Source organism: Centrocercus urophasianus, unplaced genomic scaffold, assembly GCF_019232065.1.
Source record: "Centrocercus urophasianus isolate 14NV4802_14NV808 unplaced genomic scaffold, USGS_Curo_1.0 seq_22, whole genome shotgun sequence".
Lineage (NCBI taxonomy): Eukaryota > Metazoa > Chordata > Aves > Galliformes > Phasianidae > Centrocercus > Centrocercus urophasianus.
Window position 1 is genome coordinate 1,281,154 of NW_024884778.1, and position 20,927 is coordinate 1,302,080.

The 20,927-nt window shown below is 52.5% G+C and overlaps 1 protein-coding gene across 3 annotated transcripts in view; it reads right to left on the reverse strand.

The window, feature by feature from the left end:
- Positions 1-17,886: 17,886 nt before the first annotated feature.
- The window catches only part of ITPR1 (inositol 1,4,5-trisphosphate receptor type 1), a 149,006-nt gene continuing 145,965 nt past the window's right edge, over positions 17,887-20,927 (reverse strand). For all 3 annotated transcript variants that reach the window (XM_042823314.1, XM_042823315.1, XM_042823316.1), the window contains one exon: positions 17,887-19,194. In XM_042823314.1, the coding sequence (XP_042679248.1) occupies positions 19,108-19,194 (87 nt within the window). In that variant the 3' untranslated portion in view covers positions 17,887-19,107. The remainder of the gene's footprint in view (positions 19,195-20,927) is intronic.

The following is a 20,927-nucleotide window of genomic DNA, read 5'->3' on the forward strand; positions in this document are numbered from 1 at the left end:
ACAGACATGACAAGCTGAGGCAGTGCTGAGGGCAGACTCACCTCGCCATCGAGGCTGGGCAGGCCTGAAGATGTGAGAACTGACACGGGCTGCAGATCCCCATGTGCGGAGCCCTGCGGGGCTGCAGGGGCTGCGTGGCAAGGACAGAAAGCCAGGAGCAAAACCAGGCACAGCAACCTGCCCCAGAAGTGTCCGTGCCCTTGGAGAGAAGAGGGAAGGTAAAGAAGACAAGTTTTTACATGGAGAAAGTAGATACATTACTTATAATCTGATTAAAATTCCACACGGATACTCTGTAAAGTTAGCTCTGGAATCAGTGAATGGTCACGCATCTCCCAAGCACAAGATTTATGTTTAAGAAACTCTGTCATTATGGTAAACCTACAGGGAGCGTGTCCAATTGGCTGAACAGGAGCAGCAAAGCCGTACTGTAAGATGCCCCAGCAGATCCGTGCGCTGCCTTTTCACGGCCTGAGCCCAAATCCTGGGTGAAACAACCAATTTAGAAGAAGACAGTGCTTCCAAAAAGGCAGCTCGAAGCAGCACCATGGATGTTTTACATCACTTGGTTACTCGATGTTGGTAGGATAGGAAGTGTAGGGATAAATGCCTCCAGGCACTGACGGGTTCAGTGCTGGCCCCGCACTGACTGCTGGCCCAGAGCTGCTCCAGGCAGCCAGGAGTCACACATCAGCTGCTGCGGGTTTTATGTGTTCCATTCCGTCCTGGTGTTTCCCTGCTCTCCAGTTTTGCAGACCGCAGGCTGCACACCACCACAAGGGCCAGGAACAGCTCTGTTGCAGAAGGAGAGCAGCCTCGTGGAGAAGCACGTGAGGAGAGGGTGGGATGGTGCACATGTGTGCCCCATGGGCACCAGAAGGGAAGAGGAGCCCTGCCAGGCCACGGCACACCATCAGAGTGGGCATTCCTGTCTGCTTCCTTCCTGCCTTCATGTCGGCAGTGCTCAGCCCCTGGCACTGGCTGCTGGCGTCCTGCTTGCACTGCAGCCACCTCAATCCTCCAGGCCGGAGATGCAGAACAAAGCTATTTGTCAGCAAAATGAAGCGGCTCTTCCCGCATCCCCCATCTGGGGCTGGCAATCACCTCCCTCCTGCTCCAGGGCTGAGCATCCCTCCCGCCCGAAGTCCCTTCCTCAGGCTGTGGGCTGGCTGCAGGGCAGCTGCTCCCCAGTTCCTCTGGCCACCGTGCCGCCTGTGGATCCCCAGCACCGTGCTGCCTTGGAGAGCATCCAGCACGCTCACTGCAACCCCAGACAAACAAACAGCAGTTGTGCAAGGGTGCGGGGCAGGCATCTCCGGCAGGAAACAAAGCACAGGACTTGCTCTATTTTAATCCTGCCAAGGGTCTTCTTGGAAGCGAAGCAGAGCCTGGCTGCGCAGAGTTAAGAATGAAACCCTATTTTTAGCCTGTCCCCGGTGAGGTAAGAGCGCGTGAGTCAGCCCCGGCGTGGGACGTTGCATAACGTGGGGCCGCCGGCACACGGGGGTGAGGATGGAGGATGGAGGATGGAGGATGGAGGATGGAGGATGGAGGGAGCCGTCCCTCTGCCTTTCCTGGCATTGTCACCGTGAGACAGACCCTTCACATTATTTAAATGCAGGGCTCTTCTTTCCACCTCCCCTCCCCTGAAAATTTTAATTAGAAACAGCAGTAGGCTGGTTATGTAATGCGATTAATTGCAGCATTAGAGTGAAGAAATATAGGGCATACAGGTCTTAAAGATTCACATGCAAAGTCATGTGTGGGAGTGAGAGAGACAAGGGTGAAACGCAAGACTTATCTGTTTGATTATGTACTGCTCACGGGGCAGTGATTTACTCCCTGAAAAACTTAATCACAGCGATCTGCCAATAGCCAAGGCAACCAAAAGGAGCAAACACCCAGAAGACGAGGGAATAGAAGTGCTTTCACAGCATCTCTAAAGGTTAGGTGTGCACCTTGCAAACAGGATGGCACCGTGGCAGCAGACCTGCCCCTCAGCAGCACTCACTCACTCCAATAAAAGTGAGATTTTCCACTGAGTCATGATTAATGAACTGCAGACGCATGCTGATGGGGAGGGCTGCAGCTAACTTTCACTGTGCTGCAACTGTATCTGGGAGAGTAGATGTGGCTTCAGGGTTCTTTCTCTCTTTTGTAAACCTATTTCCAGGGAAGAGCCGAAGCCCAGATCGGTGTGGTCTCCTGCTGGTGACCTCCAAGCACCCAAAAGCGAAGGGTGGGGTTTTGGTCATTGAATGGCCGTTGTTTAAACTCAGCCCAGTCCAGTAGTGGCAAGGAGCTGCCGGTGCACCTGACTGCCCCAAAGTGCCATGGTTGGATGGGCTGAGAGAGGTTTGTCTTCACTGCAGAAGCACAGAGCATCTGGGGCTGAGTCTGAGCAGCCTCACTGCAAAACCCAACTGGGAGAGATGGAGTGAGCGCTGCGGGGACTTCGGGAGGCATGTCTGCAGGTATCTGAGCACTGCTGCTTTTCAAAGCACAAGGACTGCTGTTAATATTCATGGAAAGGAAGATGAAAAGGCACTGGAGGAGGGAGCGCGTGGCAGGGTACCGAGGAAGCCCCAGCATGTTCTATCCTGTGCTTGCAGCAGAGAGAGGAATGCTCGCAGTCCGAGTGCAGCTGCTCTGTGCTATAGATTGCACTCCCAGATTGTCTTCCTGCCAGCTGCCCCCAACGCCAAACCTAAGGCTCTGGTGGGAAGAAGTGCTAATTTAAGGCAGCTCTCTCTGAAGCAAAGGCTCTTCACCCAGTAAGCCCAGCACAGCTCAAATTACCTTCTCTGCTGGCAACCTCAGCTGTAAAGCCATGGTCTGAAACAGAAACACCTCCAGTCGTGATCTCTGCTGAATAAAAACTTAATTTGCTGCTGCTTTGCCATTCCCTTGCAATGATTTCAGAGGCCCCTGTGTATGGATCTGTCAAGAAGCAAAATGCCAAGACAAATTTAAAAGCAGCTTTAAAATTACCTTGAATCCATACTGTTTGATTGCTTTGCTGATAAGAAAAACACTGAATGATTCCTATCAGAAAAAAAACCAAACACACTCAGATTTCAGCTGTCTTCTCAGATAGGCGCAGTGCAGCGGGGTTAGGAGCGATGGCAGGGGACTTCCTGGTGGCACACTGAAGAGGAGGGTGAGCCAGCCAAGAAGTCTCCTCCAGCTGCTTGTAGGTTTGTGCCCTGCACTGCAATAGTCCTCAGCTGCTTGTATGTATTTTTAAAGCTTCCCTCAGCTGTGTGTGTGATGGCTGAGCATGAAACCCGCCCAATCAGCTTGGCATTTGGCTTCATCTGTCTCAGTGCATCTGTACCACTGGAGCAACTTTCTTCCTTATGCACAGCCTAACTGGTGGCTCTCATCAGGCCAGGCCCCGAAGATGCTCTCAGTGAAACCTCCACTGGAACCATCTTCCATTGGAAACGTTTTTCCTCTCCTAGAAACTGGCTGAAGAAAAGCTGTCCGGATACATCTAAGTGCACAGTCAGATTTCTCCTGAAGAAATCAAGATCAAAGCTCGCACAATTAGGAACAAACTAAAAGCAAAGGCACCTTTACTAAAGCTCATTAAAAATATCTTTTGTGCCGATCTCCTGTGTGGCACCCAAAGTCTCATGAACACAGTGGGCTAATGAGAATGCAGTGGTGGTTTTTTTGTTCCTCCAGTATTTTTCTCTTCTGTACTTAGCAAATGTCATGGTTTAATTAAAGGGTGTCAAAGGCACAGAGAGCTGCCCCAAGATCATTGCCTGCTGCTATATAAACGTGGAGGTGAAGACAAGCAAGAAGGGCCATCGTGCCAACAGTAAATTATGGGCAGAGGGCAAAGTTCAACCATGGAATGGACAGAGCTTGATTTATAGTGGTGGGCTGCTTTGCCCTGCCCTGCCGTGGGGCTGCCCAGCCCTGCTCCCCCCAGGCTCCAGTGCTCACCACCACCTCTTGCTGTCCGTGCATGCCCAGCTTCCTTCGGGGCCTGGCCAAGCCCATAATTCAGCCTCTAAAGGCACACATGTGGGCACTTCTGTATTTATAAGTATTTACCAATGCCCTTCTAATGATGAACTCCTTGATTTTACAGCCTCCCATGATTCTCGTGAGATGATGTTTCCTTTTCTGTGGCTGCCTGTTTCTCTCCCCCTGGCTGTGCCTGCTCTCAGATAAAGGCTGCCTCATTCTCCTTCCCTTTCTTCCACATCAGTCAATATTGATCTGACCATTCCAGTTGCAGCTTGTGCTAACAGTTTTCTTTATGCCTCTCTCTCTGATAAACCCGTGCCCTGCAAACTGTCCTCCTGTTTGTCATCCTTGTCTGAGGTCTCAGGGATTCACTGCATTACTTCACAGCTTACTTCTCGGTGTTCTGCAGCAGTCGTCCACGCTTTATCTCACCAATTGCTCCCATTTCTCAGCTGCTTGGAGAGATGACTGAATAACACCCTATGAGCTCTCTCCCTTCAAAAATTACCTCCAAATTAACCTATGAGCGCAATACTCCCAGCAATATATTTCCTTTTAATGGAAATCATGCCTCAACAGCAGCTTGCTGATAACCCGTGTTGGACTTCATCAACACACGGCTCTGGAAGATGGCAGCTGGGGCTCACACCAGGCCTTGACTCCTATTCCTGATGAGCCTACTAGCCATGCAGAATGGAAGGAAGCATCTCTGTGGGACCACAGTACCTCCTAGATCCTCCCTGCTATGCAGCAGACAGTTCTAAGTATGGAGCTGCTGTATTGCCAGACTCTACAGGTCAAGCAAGAGGGATCATTTGCCTTTGTTGTGACTGACTTCTCACTGCAGCGTGGAGGAACAGCTGTATTTCAGCTGGCTTTCATGAGTTACTGGAACGGTCCCACTGGTGAGGCTCTTCAAGGGGAACCACCACACCGAGGTCTCAGAGGTGAACGGTTCACAATGAAAATAGTTATAAGTCATAAAAAGGAGCCAAATGAATTCCTTTGCAGGGAAAGACAGCACAGGGCTTCTGCGCCAAGAAACAACAAAAGGATTTCCATGGCATTCCTCAACAAAGTATCTATCAGCTCATTAGCATGAAACAACCTTCATAAAACATTCTGTAGTTCTACCAGTAAATTCTCATAAAACTAAACCCCCATACTGCTTAATTGCTCTTATTAGCAAGCCAACTGTCTGTCAGACTTATTTTGTTATGCAAGGCACGCTAGTAAGAGAGGGCATGCAGTTTTTAATCAGAGCTGGGATACTCACTAGGATACAGACTTCTGAAGGGCACAGCTTCACCCAAACAAGCACATCCATCACAGCCGGACACAGAGAAGAGGTGCTGTACCTTGCTATACCCAAACATATGGCTGCACACACATTTACCTCCTCCTCCAATACACCTGCAGACACGCTGTTCAGGCCCTGGAGCTGACCTGCCCTAACTGCTGCAGTCCCTGCCCAGGGAGGAGAGACCCAGCTGAGTGCTAAGCAGAGCACAGCAATGCAGATTCACATCCATCCTACGTCTGGGCAGGATTTCTAGCAGAACGCTGGGAATACAAAACCTAAGGAGTGGTTCTGGGTTCTCCAATACAAGCAGCTCAGTCTGAAGGCATCCGTCCCCTCCCTGCTCTGCAGGCCTCCGTGAGCGCCTCATCTCCCATGGAGACACCGTGCTGCCGTTACCATGGCTGTGTGAGACCTTTAGCAAACACACAGTGCTCTCCAATAAAAGCTGTACCTCTCACTGCTCAGCACAGCCATACGTGACCGGGAGCACTGCTGCACGGCCGCCTGCAGCTGCACAGCCCAGCGAGGGACTCGGCACGCTCTCCTCGTGTGTACGGCTTGAGCAAAACCAAGGCTCAGGAGCTCCAGTGAATGCTCTCTCAAAAACTGTACGCAGTTTGGCTCTTACAGAGCTTCAGCTCTACATAATTCTCTGTTGCAATTCTGCTGGCCTGCCTCCGCAGTTAAACCTAAGATTAACCGAACCCATTTTTCACTTCAGCAGAGTTATTCCGAGGCAGAATCCAGGGGAATACAAGCCTTCAGCTCTCAGCAAACACTGTTTCTTGTTTTCTCTCCTTCCTAACAGGCATTTGAGTGGACCACAGGGCCAACAGAACCCAGCTTCTGGCGGATCGGGCAGACTGCTACCTGAGTGTGCTCAGCTCCCAAAAAGGCACATGGACTGAGTGAACATGTCACGACACGGAGCACCGCGTGCCACTGTCCTGTCCTTCCTTCTCTTCCTGTGTCAGGGGCATGTGCTCATGCCTAGAAATTGTAATGCTGCTTCTTTCACTCGTGGCACAGTCACATCTCTCCTCTTTCAGCTCACTATTCTATCACAGGTCTGCTTTGCACAGCCTGCCATGGCTCAGCCCAGGGGAGCAGAGGTGTGGGCAGTGAGCACTGACATGCAGGCAAAGAGCACAGAGGCGCTGCTGCTGCAGCAGAAGCACATTTGGGCAGACTCTGACCTATAAGCTCACTGTCACGCTATGGGTGTTGATGCTCAGATGGTGTCATTCAGGCCTCTGAGGTCACGGAGAGCACCCGGAAATTCTCTTCATCTCAGAAGCCAGCACACATCGTTTGTGGGCTGCTCCACACTTAGGACTTCCAGCACTTTCCACAATTAAAAAAAAATTTAAAAATATCCTGCTTTGATAAAAAATTTGAAAAGGTCCATTGCTTCTTTCAACCAAGGAATGGGGCAGAAGAGGTTTTTTATCCATAATCCTCAACAGATTTTGTGTGAAAAGCTCTAATGCTGCCATGCCTTGGGACTGCAGCCTAAAACCTGGCAGTGGAGGGAAGGGAGAGCTTTGCCATCTTCACGGCCAGTCAGCCACCATGCAGACAACCACCAGGGCTCTGCAAAGCTGCAGTATCCCAGTGGGAGTTTAGTGCATGCTTCCAGCTAAATTCTCCAAAGATTCCACCTCTCTGAGGCTCAGAGCAACCTCTGCACCTGCAGGCATGAGTGGCTGTGGTCTGGGCTCAGACCAGGCATGTGGAATGAAGGCAGACGTTTATTTCCTTGTGATCTCAGCAACCTTTGGAAGTGGAGGCTGCCCAGCTGGAGCGCAGAGGGCAAAAGCTGAGCTCACACTTGAGAAACAGATGCTCATTTTTTCACATTTTGCAGAAATTGAGATAGGGAGTGGTAGATCTGGAGACTGGGGGCAGCTAGGCAGCTGGCTAGCACCAGCAGCTGCGAGTGAGGAAGGAGGGGCAGCAATCTGAAAGGCAGCGCTGATGTCCCCAGGTCTTATGGTCTGCAGAACAAGGTTTCTTGTTCTGAGCTCAGGCTGTGGACCATCATCCCAGTGTTCTTATATCACTGCATCACAGAGTCATTCAGGTTGGAAAAGACCTCTGAGATCCCACCGTGCCCACTGCCCACGTCCCTCAGTGCCACATCTCCACGTTCCTGGAATGTCCCCAGGGATGGTGCCCTCACCGCTCCCTGGGCAGCCCATGCCCGACCGCTCTTTGGAGAACAAATGTTTGCTAATTTCCAACCTGGCCTTCCCCCGACACAATGTGAGGCCACTGACTCTCACCCCCACCTCACTACAACCTCCTTTCGGGAGTTGTGGAGCCCACTGCATCTGCCAGCAAAGCGTCCTGCCCTGCCCAGCACAGCCAGCACCGTCGTGCTGCAGCACATCTCCCGCAGCCCCGGGCAGGACCTCGAGCTGCAGTCTGTCTGCGCGGCCCCAGGGCTGTGCCAAGGCCCCGGGCCACATGCAGAGCCAAGAGGAAAGCGCAGCAGACTGCTGGGAAACCCATCATTAAGCAGAGCTGTCTGCTCCGCTCCCTGAACAAGACAGGGTTCTGGTGCAAAGAGACGACTATCTAATAAGGCTTCTAACTCGTGCCCACAGATAAGCCAAATTAATTCTGCACAGGCATCTCTGAACCTTTCAGTTCTAGATTCTGCAACCGCAGGAATGGTCGTTTATCACCGTTTCGCGTCCGCGGGAATTACTGGGGGCTGCGCTATGCCAGCTGTGCGGGGTGGGGCGGCGGAGCGCTCCGCACTGTGCCGGGCGGCCCTCGCGGAACGCACGCGTGTCCTCCGGGGAACAGAGGCAGAGCAGCACGGCCGGTCGTCCCCCGGCCCCCAGCCGTAATTCCGTACGCTCCGGGAGGGCGTTCAGCGCTGCCCACGGGGCGGCCCGGCCCCGCCCGTGCTCTGCCCTGCCGTGCCCGTGCCGCCGGCTGCATCCGGCGCCCGTCGGGGCGGCCGTGCGGGGCGGGTCGGGCTCGCAGCGTGCTGAGCCGCGTGCGGGGCGGGTCGGACGGCGGGCTCCGCCCGGGCCATGCGGAGCGGAACGTGAGCGGGGCCGACCCCGCCGGGAGGGAAGGGAGGGGAAGGGAGGGAAAGGCCGCCCCGGCCCCTCGCAGCCGGGCTGGCGGCCGCCGGCGCTTCGGGCCGAGTCGCACGGGGCCGGGCGGGCGGCCAAGGCGTGTCACGGCCGGGCGGGCGGCCAGTGCCTCCCCCGCGCAGGGCCGCGTCCGCCGGCCGTCCCGCCGCCGTGCCCCCGCCTCCCCGCCCCGTGGCGTTGGCAGCCGCCGCCGCGGGATTTTCCGCGCCGCCCCTCCGCCCCGGCTCGGCGTGCCTTGGCAGCGCTGTGCGGCTCGGAGCGCTGCGCGGGGCCGGGCCGGACCTCGCCCGCCTCCCCCGGCACCGGTCCGGAGCTCCGGGCGGAGGGAAAGGTGACGGCAGTAAAGCGGAACGCGGAGCAGCCGGGCGGGGCCGAGGGGTGCCAGGGCAACCTGCGCGCTCTCCGTTCGTGAAGTAGCATTCTAATGGCAGGATGTGGTCAGCCTCCGCAGCGAAGCATCGCAGGCGTTCCGGGTGACCTCTCGGAGCCGGCTGCCTCGAGCACCGCCGGCGGACAGAGCCTCGACGTGCGGGGCGGGCAGGTGCCGCCGTGCGCAGCCCTTCTCGGCCCCAGCAGCCGCTCTAACTGCGCTCGCTGCAGGATAAAACTCAATAGAACATCTTCAGAATGACGTTATCTGAAGTATGGAATCCTCGAAAACAGTGGAAATCTTGCAGCTCTGCCAACGCCGGCCCTGCGGGCACAGAGCTGGGAGCTGGGAGCTGGGAGCCCGCCCTCTGCACAGCACGTCTCCAGGGGTGCAGCCTGACAGCACAGCGTGGCAGACCTGGGCCTTCCCAAAAGCCTTAAGCATGCACTTGCATGGTATCCAAACACTGGGTCTGCAGTTACATTAAGTTTTACTTTCCACCAAAGGAGCCGTTAGAACTGCACTTTTCAGAAACTCACGTTCACACTCTTTAATGTTTTGTGGTTGATATCCTGGGACATCTTACCTGGGCTGGGATGGCAGATGTGGTGCATCTCATCACAGCCTGGGTGTGTATGGGGAGCGCCTCAGCTCAGCTCATGGAGGTGTTTGGTCCCCGAGCTGCTCCACGCTGTGTGGCACATGGATGTGGACTCTGCTCACTGGGGCTCCTTGGAAGGGAGCAGAGGGTGATGCTGCGTGTGGTTGCCTTGCCCAGCACTGCCAGTATTTAGGACTTCTGTTGGGAATGCTGCATCTGGAGAGAGGAGTTATTTGAGTAAATGACGAACCTGAAAGAGGGCATTTTAAAGCTTTCTTTTAAAATGTTTTAACACATGGGCGCAGTGAGGACTGCTGGCTCTCCCTGATGCACTGAAGTGTGGTGCCACAGTGAAGTGTTGTACTCAGTGGCCACGTGGAACTCCTCCAGAGCTGCTGGCATCCACCACAGGCACTGAACCTTTCTCTCCTAAAGCCCTTTTCCTAAATGAAGTTGTAAATGCCAGCAGTGTCGGGGGAAGAAGCGGATCAGTTGTGCAGCTTTATGCTCAGCAAACTCCTGCATTCATGCACGAGACAACCAGAGCAGTGCTGGTGCAGAGGGGATGGTTTTGTGCAGAAACGTGGCAAAATCCATCACACGCAGAGCAAGGAACCTCCCTTCCTGTCAGAACACGTGCAAGAGAGGAATTGGGAGAGTGGGGGATGTGGGAGATGCTCAAAGATCTGCAAAATATGTGACCATTTGCTATGCAAGCAGATCTGTGCAGGCAGTCTGTGCGTGGCGTTCATTTTCAGGTTATTTTGGATTCATTTCTATACATATTTGGGTGGTTATTTTTCAGCTGTAAGATCACACCTGTGTTGTGCAGCTCTCAGCAGGGCTGTCCGGCTCCCAGCTGCTCCCAGTACTGGTGATGCAGAGAGCAGCACTGTGGGTACGTTTGGCACCAGGGGCAGCAGGGCTGCTTCAGGGCCTGTGTGAGGAGAGCACGTGGCTCATTTATTTGTGGAGAGACGCTATTTCTCTCTGCCAGGGATGCCACCTTTTGCTGCAATCTCTTCCCAAAAGGGAAGCTGTGGCGAGCTGCCAAGGGGCACGAGATGTGCAGGGTTACATCTGGAGCAAACACTGCTGTTTGGAAACCATCTTCAGTTTCTTCTTGAAAGTCTTCTTGCTTCTCACCTGCTGCCTGCTTCCCACCACTCCCCAGCTGTAGGGCACAGGGTCCAATGAGCTCAGAGCAGCCAGAGGTGCTGTGTCCTGGGCAGGTTCTGTGGCTGCATCTTAACGTCCGCTGGAAGAAAATAACTGAGCATTCACATTGCTTCCTGCAGTCAGAGCTGGATGTGGAGTTCGCACTCTGCCGCTCAGGGGACTTTTGGTTGTTCCCTATCTGTTTTTCAGTAACACGTCTGGTGGTTCTAAAATGAGTGTATTTATCTGACCCAGGAACAGAGACATTACCTCATTGTCACGGGGCTGGTGGCAGGCAGTGCAGCACGGCCAGGCAGAGCTGCTGGACACGGGGCTGTGCTGGGCTCACCCTGTGCAGGACAGCATTACCCTGCGGGGCAGCCCAGCAGGATGGGACAACGTTACCCTATGGGACTGCCCAGCAGGACAGCCACAGCACCAGATTGGGGCAGGATGGGCCCTCTTGTCCCACAGTGCTCACCCGAACACTGGTGCACGCTCATTGGCACATATGTTGTAAGGCTGTGATGTATGCATTTAGGCAGCACTAATGGCTTGATGATTTCAATTCTCGCTGCCTTGATTTTAAATTAAAAGTGAAACTTGTTCCAAGTAATGGTGTAGCACAGTCTGAGTACAGTCCGTTGTGCACACTGGTCATCCTGTGGCTACCATAGGCATGAAGACGAAGGCCAGCAGCTGAGCACAGCCTGCTAACAGCACTGAGCGTGGCCACCTTATATTTCCCCTCTGCTGATGTAGGGTTGTGCAATACACACACGACTTGAATCACAGGTCTACCCCAGGCAAGCCTGGATGGGATCCCTCCAAATTTGCCAGCAGTTCGTTTTCAGATGGCACGCTCAGCATTCAGCCATGAGGCAGAGGAGCCGCCCCTCGGCCATCGGCTTCCCTGTTACTCACTGCTGCTGGGAGGGATGTCTGCAGGATGCTGGGGAGCGTCTCCCCAGGGCACACTGCCAGCACGGCTTTCCTCCTCCGCGCTGTCACTGGGCCCTCTGATTCATCCCGTCTGCCCGCCTTGTTCCTGTGGGATCCAATGCACCACCTCTGCTTTTCTTTTTTTTTTTTTTTTTGGTTCGGGGAAATTTCATGTTCTGTTTAGTTTTCCAGTTTATAAAATCTGGTGTAAGCGTGGGCTGAGATGGCCCTGAGCTCCCAAAGCGAGGAGCTGGCTGAGGGGCTGGGGTAACTCTGTGGGGGCTTTGCAGGCAGGTGGTCTTTTCCCTTTTGCTTTATAATTCATGTTGCTCAGTTAGGGTGAGGATATGGGCGAGGACAAGACTTGTCTGTGCTGTCCTGGCACTACACCTGCAGAGTCTGGAGTGGGGATGAGACTCAGGAAAGGGCTGGAAAACAAGAATTGGAAATTTCAGTCCTTGTAGACAGCAACTCAAGCCCAGGACAGGAGCTCCTTCATTCCTCTGGCACGTGCACTATGAACTGCCTAATAGAACGAAGGATCATTAAGGTTGGAAAAGACCTTTTCAGGAGCAGTGCTGGGGCTGCCCAGCAGTGTGGGGTGAGCCAGACCCCCCTCACCACGGCCCCACATGGGTGTCCTCCATCCTGCCATCAGCTTTGTGAAGGAGATCATCACCAGGCCATGAGAAACCTGGGAGAGGCCACTGACCTCAAAGGCACTGCAAGGAGCCCACATTTCCATCTCTTCCCAGCGTTTACATGGAACAACCTTTGGTTTCCTTCTCTTCCTCCCACTTCCTAATTCCAGGGCAATGAGCAGGCCCTTGGTGCCAGCCACAGACACACACTGACGGCCTCCCTTGGCCCTGTTCTGCCAGGTGCAGGGCAGCTGTGGGTGTCTCAGGGTGAGCCGGAGATGTGGGGCTCTGCAGGTTGGGCTCTCTACACCTCTCATCAGCTCCAGATCTAAGTGAGTGCAACGTGCATCACTCTGTGCATCCTCCTAAGCCCTAGAGGTGGGCTGTCCTACTTGAATGAGCCTCAGTGGCTGCAGACATTCAGACCAGAGGCAAAGAGGGCATGGCCAACCCAGGCAGACACATGGCCCATGCTAAATTCATGGCTATGGGGAGATGTTCTCAAAACCACGGGGCAGTTTGACCACCAGGCACGGAGGAACCACTGGGAGACGTTCTGCAGTGTGCATCAGGCAGGCAGCTGTGCCAGCGGGTGGCAGTGGTACTGGTGGTGTATGAACAATGAATCATCGTGGGATTTAATTGCTGTGAAAAGTCCCGTGGTGTGTAAATAGACACAAACTGCCATTTTTAACTGCTCTCAGGTACGCCAGCACTGGGGGGATGCGGCTTTCTTCCCGTAAGTTTGATGCACGTTACGTTGTTCCCCTCATTCATAAGTAAAAGTTTCTTGCAGACGTAACAGATTGTGTTTCCATCTCTGTTGTGTAAAAACAGCAGTGCGGACACAAGTGAAATGAAAATCACAACATGCCATCTTCAGAGTTGTACTGAAACACATGGAACAGACACTAAATTCCGCTCTGCTGCCTTCAGATTCAGCGCTCTGTGTGTTTACTTAGTGCCAGGGACGGAAAGTAAAAACAAAATTATCATCTGAAAAAGCGGCAGTAAACAGGCGTCGGTTCCATCCTCTCCCTTAGGACTGAGCACCGCTTCCAGGCAGAGGAAACACTCTGTGAGAGCTGCAAAGTCATTCCCAAAATGACACAACAGAGAAAAAGAGAAAAAAAAAAAAAAAAGGATGGAGCTCCAGGGTGAGAACAGACAGCAGACGAGGAATAATGGGTGAGAGGGAGCCAAGAGATGGCCCTGAAGTGATGCTCTCCTGGATGAACGGCCGCCTGCAGCCTGGCTGCTGCTGTGGGTGCAGGCAGGGAAGCACCTGGCCGGCGGTGCTTTGTGCGGCTGTCAGCCCGCGTGTGCACAGACAATGTGTGCATCCTGGGATTGTGAGCTCGCAAGGTGCAGGATGGTTTTCCCATCTTGTGGTTATTTTTGACATTTCTGAAGGTTTTGCTGTGTTGCGCTGGGACAAACAGCTTCCATTTTTCCCACGAGGGAGCACAGAAGGGATCCCAGCTGTGAGCACCAGGAGCTGCAGCAGCGCATCAAGATACGTGGGTTCGGTACAGAGTAGCTCTCGTCTTTTTCTTTTCTCTTCCAACCTTACACAGCTTCGTTTCTGAGGGTCCCCCTCACACACAGAACTGCAGCAGTGCGTCCCACAGACCCACGGCTGTGCCAGAAGTGGCTGTTGCACCCCACTGCCCGCGTGCGCAGGGCTGCATTGCTGTCTGACCATGCACTGATGGCACCTTCAGAGTGTTGCTCCGTATTTGCCTTTCCTTCCTCAGCTAGCTCTAAACTCTGACCAAAAAAACAAGCGGGTTCCTGAGCTACGTGCTGACAAGGCTCAAGCACTCTGGCTGGCAGAGCGGTTATGAAGCTCACAGTGCAGCTGAGTACTGGAAAGATATTTGTCACTGCAGATTTTGCTTGTCATCTGCAGAGATGACATGCAGATCTCCCCTTTGACAGATTGATAGTCATTCCGAGATGCACCCACCCACAAAAACCACAGACATGCTGCTTTACTCAAATCTTTACTTTAACCACTACTTTGTGATGCAAAACTGGTGGAGTTTTTGGTACTTTTTGTTAAAAATGAACTCTTTATAGGGGTTTTCCAGCATCCCTTCTAGTTACTAAAAACAAATTGACATTAGCGTACTGGATGGGACAGCTCAGTTTACTTGTGGGTGGTTTTGACATTCATCAAATTAACGTGTTTAGTCTGGAAGAAGGTTGCAAAGGTAGTAAATAACAAATTGGACACAAAAGTACTGCATCTCCCTCGAAGTTATCATATCCCCATATAGCATCTCCCCATTAAAATGCCAGCTTCACCTTGCTGGAAGGTTTATATGGCTGGACTGGATGATCTTGGTGGTCTTTTCCGACTTCGATGACTCGATACTTTTTTTGTCTCAGATACCAACCCCTCCTACTGACCGAGTTCACATGCAACGAGGGGCTCTGCTGGCCCTGATGAACCTGAAGGCACTTTGACATCACGGCGACATCGCATGTCGGGCGGCCGTGGAGCTGCAGGAGAGCACCCAGGGAACACAGCGCAGTGTCTGCAGGTGCTTATGTTGGAAACGTAAAAGGGAAAGTACTCCAAATAAGTTTCTCTTGTTCAGAAATACAATGGACAATTTAAAAAACCCTATTAAGCCTGTGTGTAGGAGCATTTCCCATTCCGGGAGACAAGTTGAATTGTTACACGGAGCTATATTATGACTCTCCCGACAAAGTATCAATCAAGACTCCATTATGTAAGGAGGGATCCATCACACGCGCCCCATCGCGAGTCCCTGCCGTGAGCGCCGCGGCTGCAATCCAGGCTCCTTTGTCCTGCCCTGTGCCAATTTGCTGCGAAATCGAGGACGGGGCTGGGAGCTGCCATTTAGTTGGCTCAGGGCCGCGGCGCTGCGGCTGTGCTTTCTGAGCGGTTATTTGCATGGCCTTGATTAGCACGTCGCCTGCTTCATTAGCGACGAAAATTCTCGTCCACACATTCAGCCATTCATGCAAATTGAAAAATACATGGAGATCCTTCCCCTCGAGGACTTTCCATTATTAGAAAAATGGGTAGATTCTTTTTGTTCCTTCCTCTTCCGAAGGTCACTTTCATTTTCACCTCCGAATGAAACTTCTTGTTTAAAAGATGACAGAGCCGTATTCCCAAAGTTTCAGGTACAGCGGTCCTGCTTCAAACCCAGGCTCCAGACGGAGCCATTGCAGCTGCCCGCCAGATGGGTGGAGACGCCCAACTTTAATCTCATTCTTGAGCTGCCACTGGGATGCGTCACCGCACCGCTCGGTGTAGTGGAGGTCAGGAAGGGGTTTTCAGTCACAGAGTTTCCACTGTGGGCCCTCAGCCTCTGGGTTCCCAACCAGCAGCTGCTCCTCTTGACATCCTCTGCACAAGTCATTGCATCCTCTCCAAACAGCACCCGGAAGCCTTGCTTCCTTTCCGAGTCCCTGCTTCCGACATCGTGCACTTCCAGCTCCTCACAAGTCACTTCTTCCCGCACCTCAAATCCTTCCTGCTGCCCTCTTGGCCCCTCCGCCACATCCCCACCGCTCTGCTGAAGGTGCGATCCGGCAGCGCGGGTCCCACAGGTACCCACATGCACTGGAGCGGATCCACATGAGCAGCGCCCAGATCCCTCCCTCTCCTATGCAGAGCTCATGGACATGTGCGGCTGTGGGCTGAGAGAAGGAGCCTTGAGGTCCCAGCAGCGCTGCCCAGAGCTGGGGATGCCCCATCCCTGGAGGTGCCCAAAGCCGTGAGTGGGCCCTGCACAGCCTGAGCTGGGCAGCGGGGTCCCTGCCCACAGCTGGGGGTTGGAACAGATGGGCTTGAAGGTCCCTTCTGTGATTCTATGAAAGCACCAGGGCAGAGAGGTGCCGGTTCCTCCTGGCCACCGCTGAATTTGGGTTTTGCATCACAAGGAAAGCATCGCTTCTGGCTGTGGTCTGCAGGGCGAGTTTTGTTCCTTGAAGTAACCTGCTGAAACTCAGAGCTATTCCACCCTACCAGCAGCGTGCACCAACCTCACCATTTGTGGACGGTTTCCCACGACAGCTCATTTCTGATGTCTCTGAGAAAAACCGCTGCACAGATCTCTGCCGGCGTGGACAGCAGGAGCCTCGTATCCATCGCGTGGTGTCTGAGAGGTGACGTTCTGGGATCCCAAGCAAAGGTCAATGCAAAGAAACCATGGGTGTCATTACAGACTCGCATCTTTGGTTTGGGAATGTTTTCACTTTCAAGTCCCCAAATTGTGAATAAAACTTCTTGTAACTTCAATAGATAATCATATTAGTGGAAAAGACTCCCTCTGCTGCGGGGCAGTCGGTCTCCAGGTGGCTTTCCCAGGGGAGCAGCTGTCCCCGATGCCGGCCCCAGCCCACCCCACAGCCATGGGTGTGGAGCTCAGCCCAGCCCAGACCAGGTGGAAGGCATAGGCAGAAGAGGCTTAGCAGCCAAACAGCGTAAGAAGAGAAATTAAGATGTATGATGGCTACACACAGAATTCCATTGTCAAAATGGATTTCTAGGAGTGCTGCTTGCTGCTGGAGGGGAGGAAAGGAAAGGAAAGGAAAGGAAGTTGGCTTCCTCTGTGCTACTGCAGGGCGGCTGCGCTTCACTTCCAGCACTCGGCTGCAGCTGCAGCAATGGGGAATAAAATACCACTTTTTGCAGCTCACCGCATCTCCTGGGAAATGAGAACCGCACATGAAAACACCAGGTTTTGTGCAGCTGGCTTTCACACAGATCACTGCACAGATTGGGGCTTGTACTTCTCGCTGAAGCACCCACTCAGTTTTTGCCTTTTTAAGGCAAAGATGAAGCAAGGCAGCACAGCTGTCCCTGCACAGGGCACACGGGAAGCTGCTGACTTCCCACAGTGCACACAGCCTCCTCCCTCTCACCTGACTTGTGGGAGACACCAGGAAGCCTGGCGGATCTGCGTGTGTTTGTTTATCCCTGCATGGCACGGAGGGAAGGAGTGAGTCAGATGCATGTCTCTACTGTTCAGAGAAAATGAGATCCTCCTCCCTTTATTGCACAACCCCCGATAGCAGCCGCGCGTCACGTTCCCTGTGCGTGCACCTTGCTAGGAGCCAGTGGCTGCAGAGGAGACACCAACAGATCGAGTGGGATGTGCATGGAAATGAGGTGTGATGAAGAACTCTCAAATCACCAGCAGCTCTCTGGCTTGGAGCCGCTGCTCAGGGCTCCCTGCAGCACGGGACGTGCCCAGCACGGCACACGGTGACACTCCATGGCAGTAAGACGTGCCCCTTTCAGATGGCTGTGTGCAGATTAAAGGTGATTAATTGTACCAGGTAGATCCAGCTGCAGAGCTGAATCAAACACACAGTCGGAAACGCTCTATGGAGCTCATGGAGCTGAAGAAATCCTTAAAAAAAAACCAAACAAACAAGACAACAAGAACTCCAACACTTCAGCCTGAGGACGACAAGCCCAAAATATGAGCACTCCACATCTCAATTGCAGGACCTGGAGCACGTTTGCACGCAGCTGCAGAGGGCCCAACTGGTGCTGCTGTTTCTAGACCCATCTGTGCCCCTGGAGCTGCAGGGGGATGAGCTCAGTGCTGCCCTGCAGGGCCCTCCTGCACCGCTTCCCCAACGCCCGTGTGTGTGACAGCACCACACGCAGCCCTCGGGGCGGGGGACAAACCACAGCAGCCTGTGAACATGTGGGATTTTGCATCATTTATTTAAATACCTATATTTATGCATTTACAAATTTTCATAGTTCTGTTTGTAGCTTTTCTTTTTTTTTTTTTGCCCTTTTTTTTTTTTTTTTTTAGACAGTATTGCAGAGAAGTCAGCTTTTGTAAAAGGAAGTCCATGTATAAAACGAAGCAATGGATTGGAGAAAACAAAAGGCTCCTCATACTTTCTAGAATCAGAAACCAAAGTGACCAAACGGAGGGAGAGAAGGGGGTGGGACAAAACACCCTCAGAACAGTGGCTCTCTCACAAGCATTACATATGTCAGTGCTCAGCTACAGTCCTAACGGGATCAATTGGTGCAACGCCTGTCTGCAAAAAGCTATGGCAGGCACAGAGGTCTCTCATGGAAAAACAAAAGGAAAAGGTCCTACAATGAGGAACACGAAGCCCAGACAGCCTCACGACGGGGTTATGGGTTGTGGCACAGAGTGCCTGCAGGAGACTGCGCCGACTCACCAGTAGTGCATACTCGTCCCAAACTTCATTTTGCATAAAAAGTTCCCTTTAAGAAATCTCACCGTTTAAAAAACCCGATATCTGAGCTCTCTTAGCCTCAGTACTCTGCAGAAATCACTTGAAAAAATACTTTCTCTTTTCCCCCTTTGGAAGCTTCAAAGTAAAGTTTCGTTTTAACTGGTATCGATTTAACAGCTCATGGATTCCCAGTGTCGTCCCTGGGAAGAAGAGGCAACAGATATGGCATTGCAAGATATTTACACACATGGTACAAAAATGTCCAAGGGTATGAAAAATCACCAGTAACACAATTTTGCAGCAGCCTCATTTACACCTGTAATTTTATACCATTTATTACATTGTACTAACACACCAGATTCAAAGATGTGCACTCCCTTTAGGACATTCAGGAGTTACAAATATATTGTGATTGCATAATTCATATTGCACAATTGTATAAAAACATAAATACTAGCTATTCTATTCTTTAAATACAAAATACATGTCACGTAGTCAAATATTCTTTTCAAGTGCAATTCAGGTGCTCTCTTTAGTCCTTCCAATAAAAAGGCTATTTTGATAGTTTTGGCACAAGTTTAACCTCTGGCGTGTGCCAACAGTTCTAATTACAATACGTATGCCCCAAACTTTATATAGTAGCAGTCATATACATACAGTATAAAAACAGGGTATTTACAGGATGAGCTAAACGTACACGGGATGCAGCCTCAGTGGTTGGGCTGGACTCGGTTAGCATTATTCACGCTGCTGCAAGAGGGAGAAGCGACCCTTCTGACTTATGCTGGTTGCTGTGGGTTCACATTCATGGGAGGAGGGTGTCCTAGGAGACCGATGCGCTGCTTCTGCTTCCTCTGTTCGGTCATCTGGAAAATTAAAAAGTTTGCTCATTAGGCCCGGCCGCTTCCTGTGTGTCAGCATGGAACGAGCCATCGTGGTCAGGGCTGCTTCGGAAACCCTCTGCTACAAATAATGCTCTCCTGCCCCCTATGCCAAGTGCTTACAGATGGGAAAGGCAGCTCCGCATCTCCTCGGGGAAAAGCCACGGCTTTGCTTGTGTGACTGAGCTCTGCTTGCAAGGAAACGGCCCTGGAGAGCCTGGTGGCACACATGAGCTTGTGCAGGAATTGGTGCAGGAATGAACACAGGTGGCTGCCAGCAGCTTTCCAATAGGAACACTTGGTAACCTGGACGAGGATGAGGCAGGAGGAGGCAGGGGGTGGAAAGAAAAGCTGAGCCTTCACGTGAGGCTGGGGGTGCTGGACAGCTGCAGCTCGCATCAGGAGAGGGCAGACATCCCTCCTGACCCCTAAAGGCACACCTTGCCATCACAGGGTGATGTTGGAGCCACAACCACCTGGAAATGGAGCTCCCTGCACCAACCGCCTCAAAGCAGCATCCAGCACACAGCTGTGCCCTGCCTCATGGCACAAACCTGTGGCTGCAACTGTGCCCCTGCCACAGAATCACTACGGCCCCATAAAATCATCTCGTATTCAAGCATGAGAAACTACACAGAGCATTCTGCTGTATGGGAGCTAACCTTGTCCCTTAACTGAGCATTAGCTCCATGATAATGAGCCAGATAATGCTGTCTTTGCAACATCTACCTCCACAATCATGTAATTTTTTTCAATTTTCAGTTATTTAATTGCAGACGTTGATCAACAGAATTGATTGCAGGAATAATCAATTGCACTCTAAAGGAGACAGCATGTTCACACACTGCTCGTCAACAACACACCCCTGAATGTATTTGCCTAAAAACACGCATTTAGAGGCAGGGCACCCTCCTTCCCTCGCACTTGGAAGGAGGCACTGTGTGCCAGGAGCTGGAGCACAGCTAGGGTGGGGTGTGGAGCCCACCATGGGAATGTGCATCGTTCAAACCCAGCCATGCTGGGCAGCTCCAGAAAGGCACTGGATGCTCCCTGCGCACGGCGCTGTGGCCAGGCACCCAGGCAGGCTGGGTGTGCAGTTACACCCAATTCTGCACCAGGGAAAGGACTGAAATACAACAGCACTCCTGAAACCATAATTAAACATTATTACAGCTGGTGCCTTGCTCAGCGTCTGACCAAGGGGGAGGCAGAACTGTCATTTTTCTGTTACTTTTTAAGAAAAATTGCCACGCTCTCACAAGGAGAGGTCACACCTCGCATTCTCTGTGACACACTTTTGGAAATGTACTTTCACAACAAGCTCAGGGGGCTTCACAGGCAGACAGGCGTGGGTGCAGGGAAGGGAAGGCCTGTGCACAACTCCAAGCACACACACACACACACACACACACACACACACACACACACACACACACACACACACACACACACCCCTTCCCTGCTGGACCACCTGATGTTGTCTACCTGGACTTGTGTGAGGCCTTTGATTTGACCTGCACCACATTCTTATCTCTGCCCAGAGTGGTTGTGGATATCCCATCCCTGAAGGCATTCGAGGCCAGGCTGGATGGGATCCTGGGCAGTCTGATACAGAGGTTGGCAACCCTGCCCACAATGTGAGGTTTGGAACTAGATGATCTTTAAGGTCCCTTCCAATCTAAGCCATTCTATGACTCTATGGAATAGAAACAAACAAA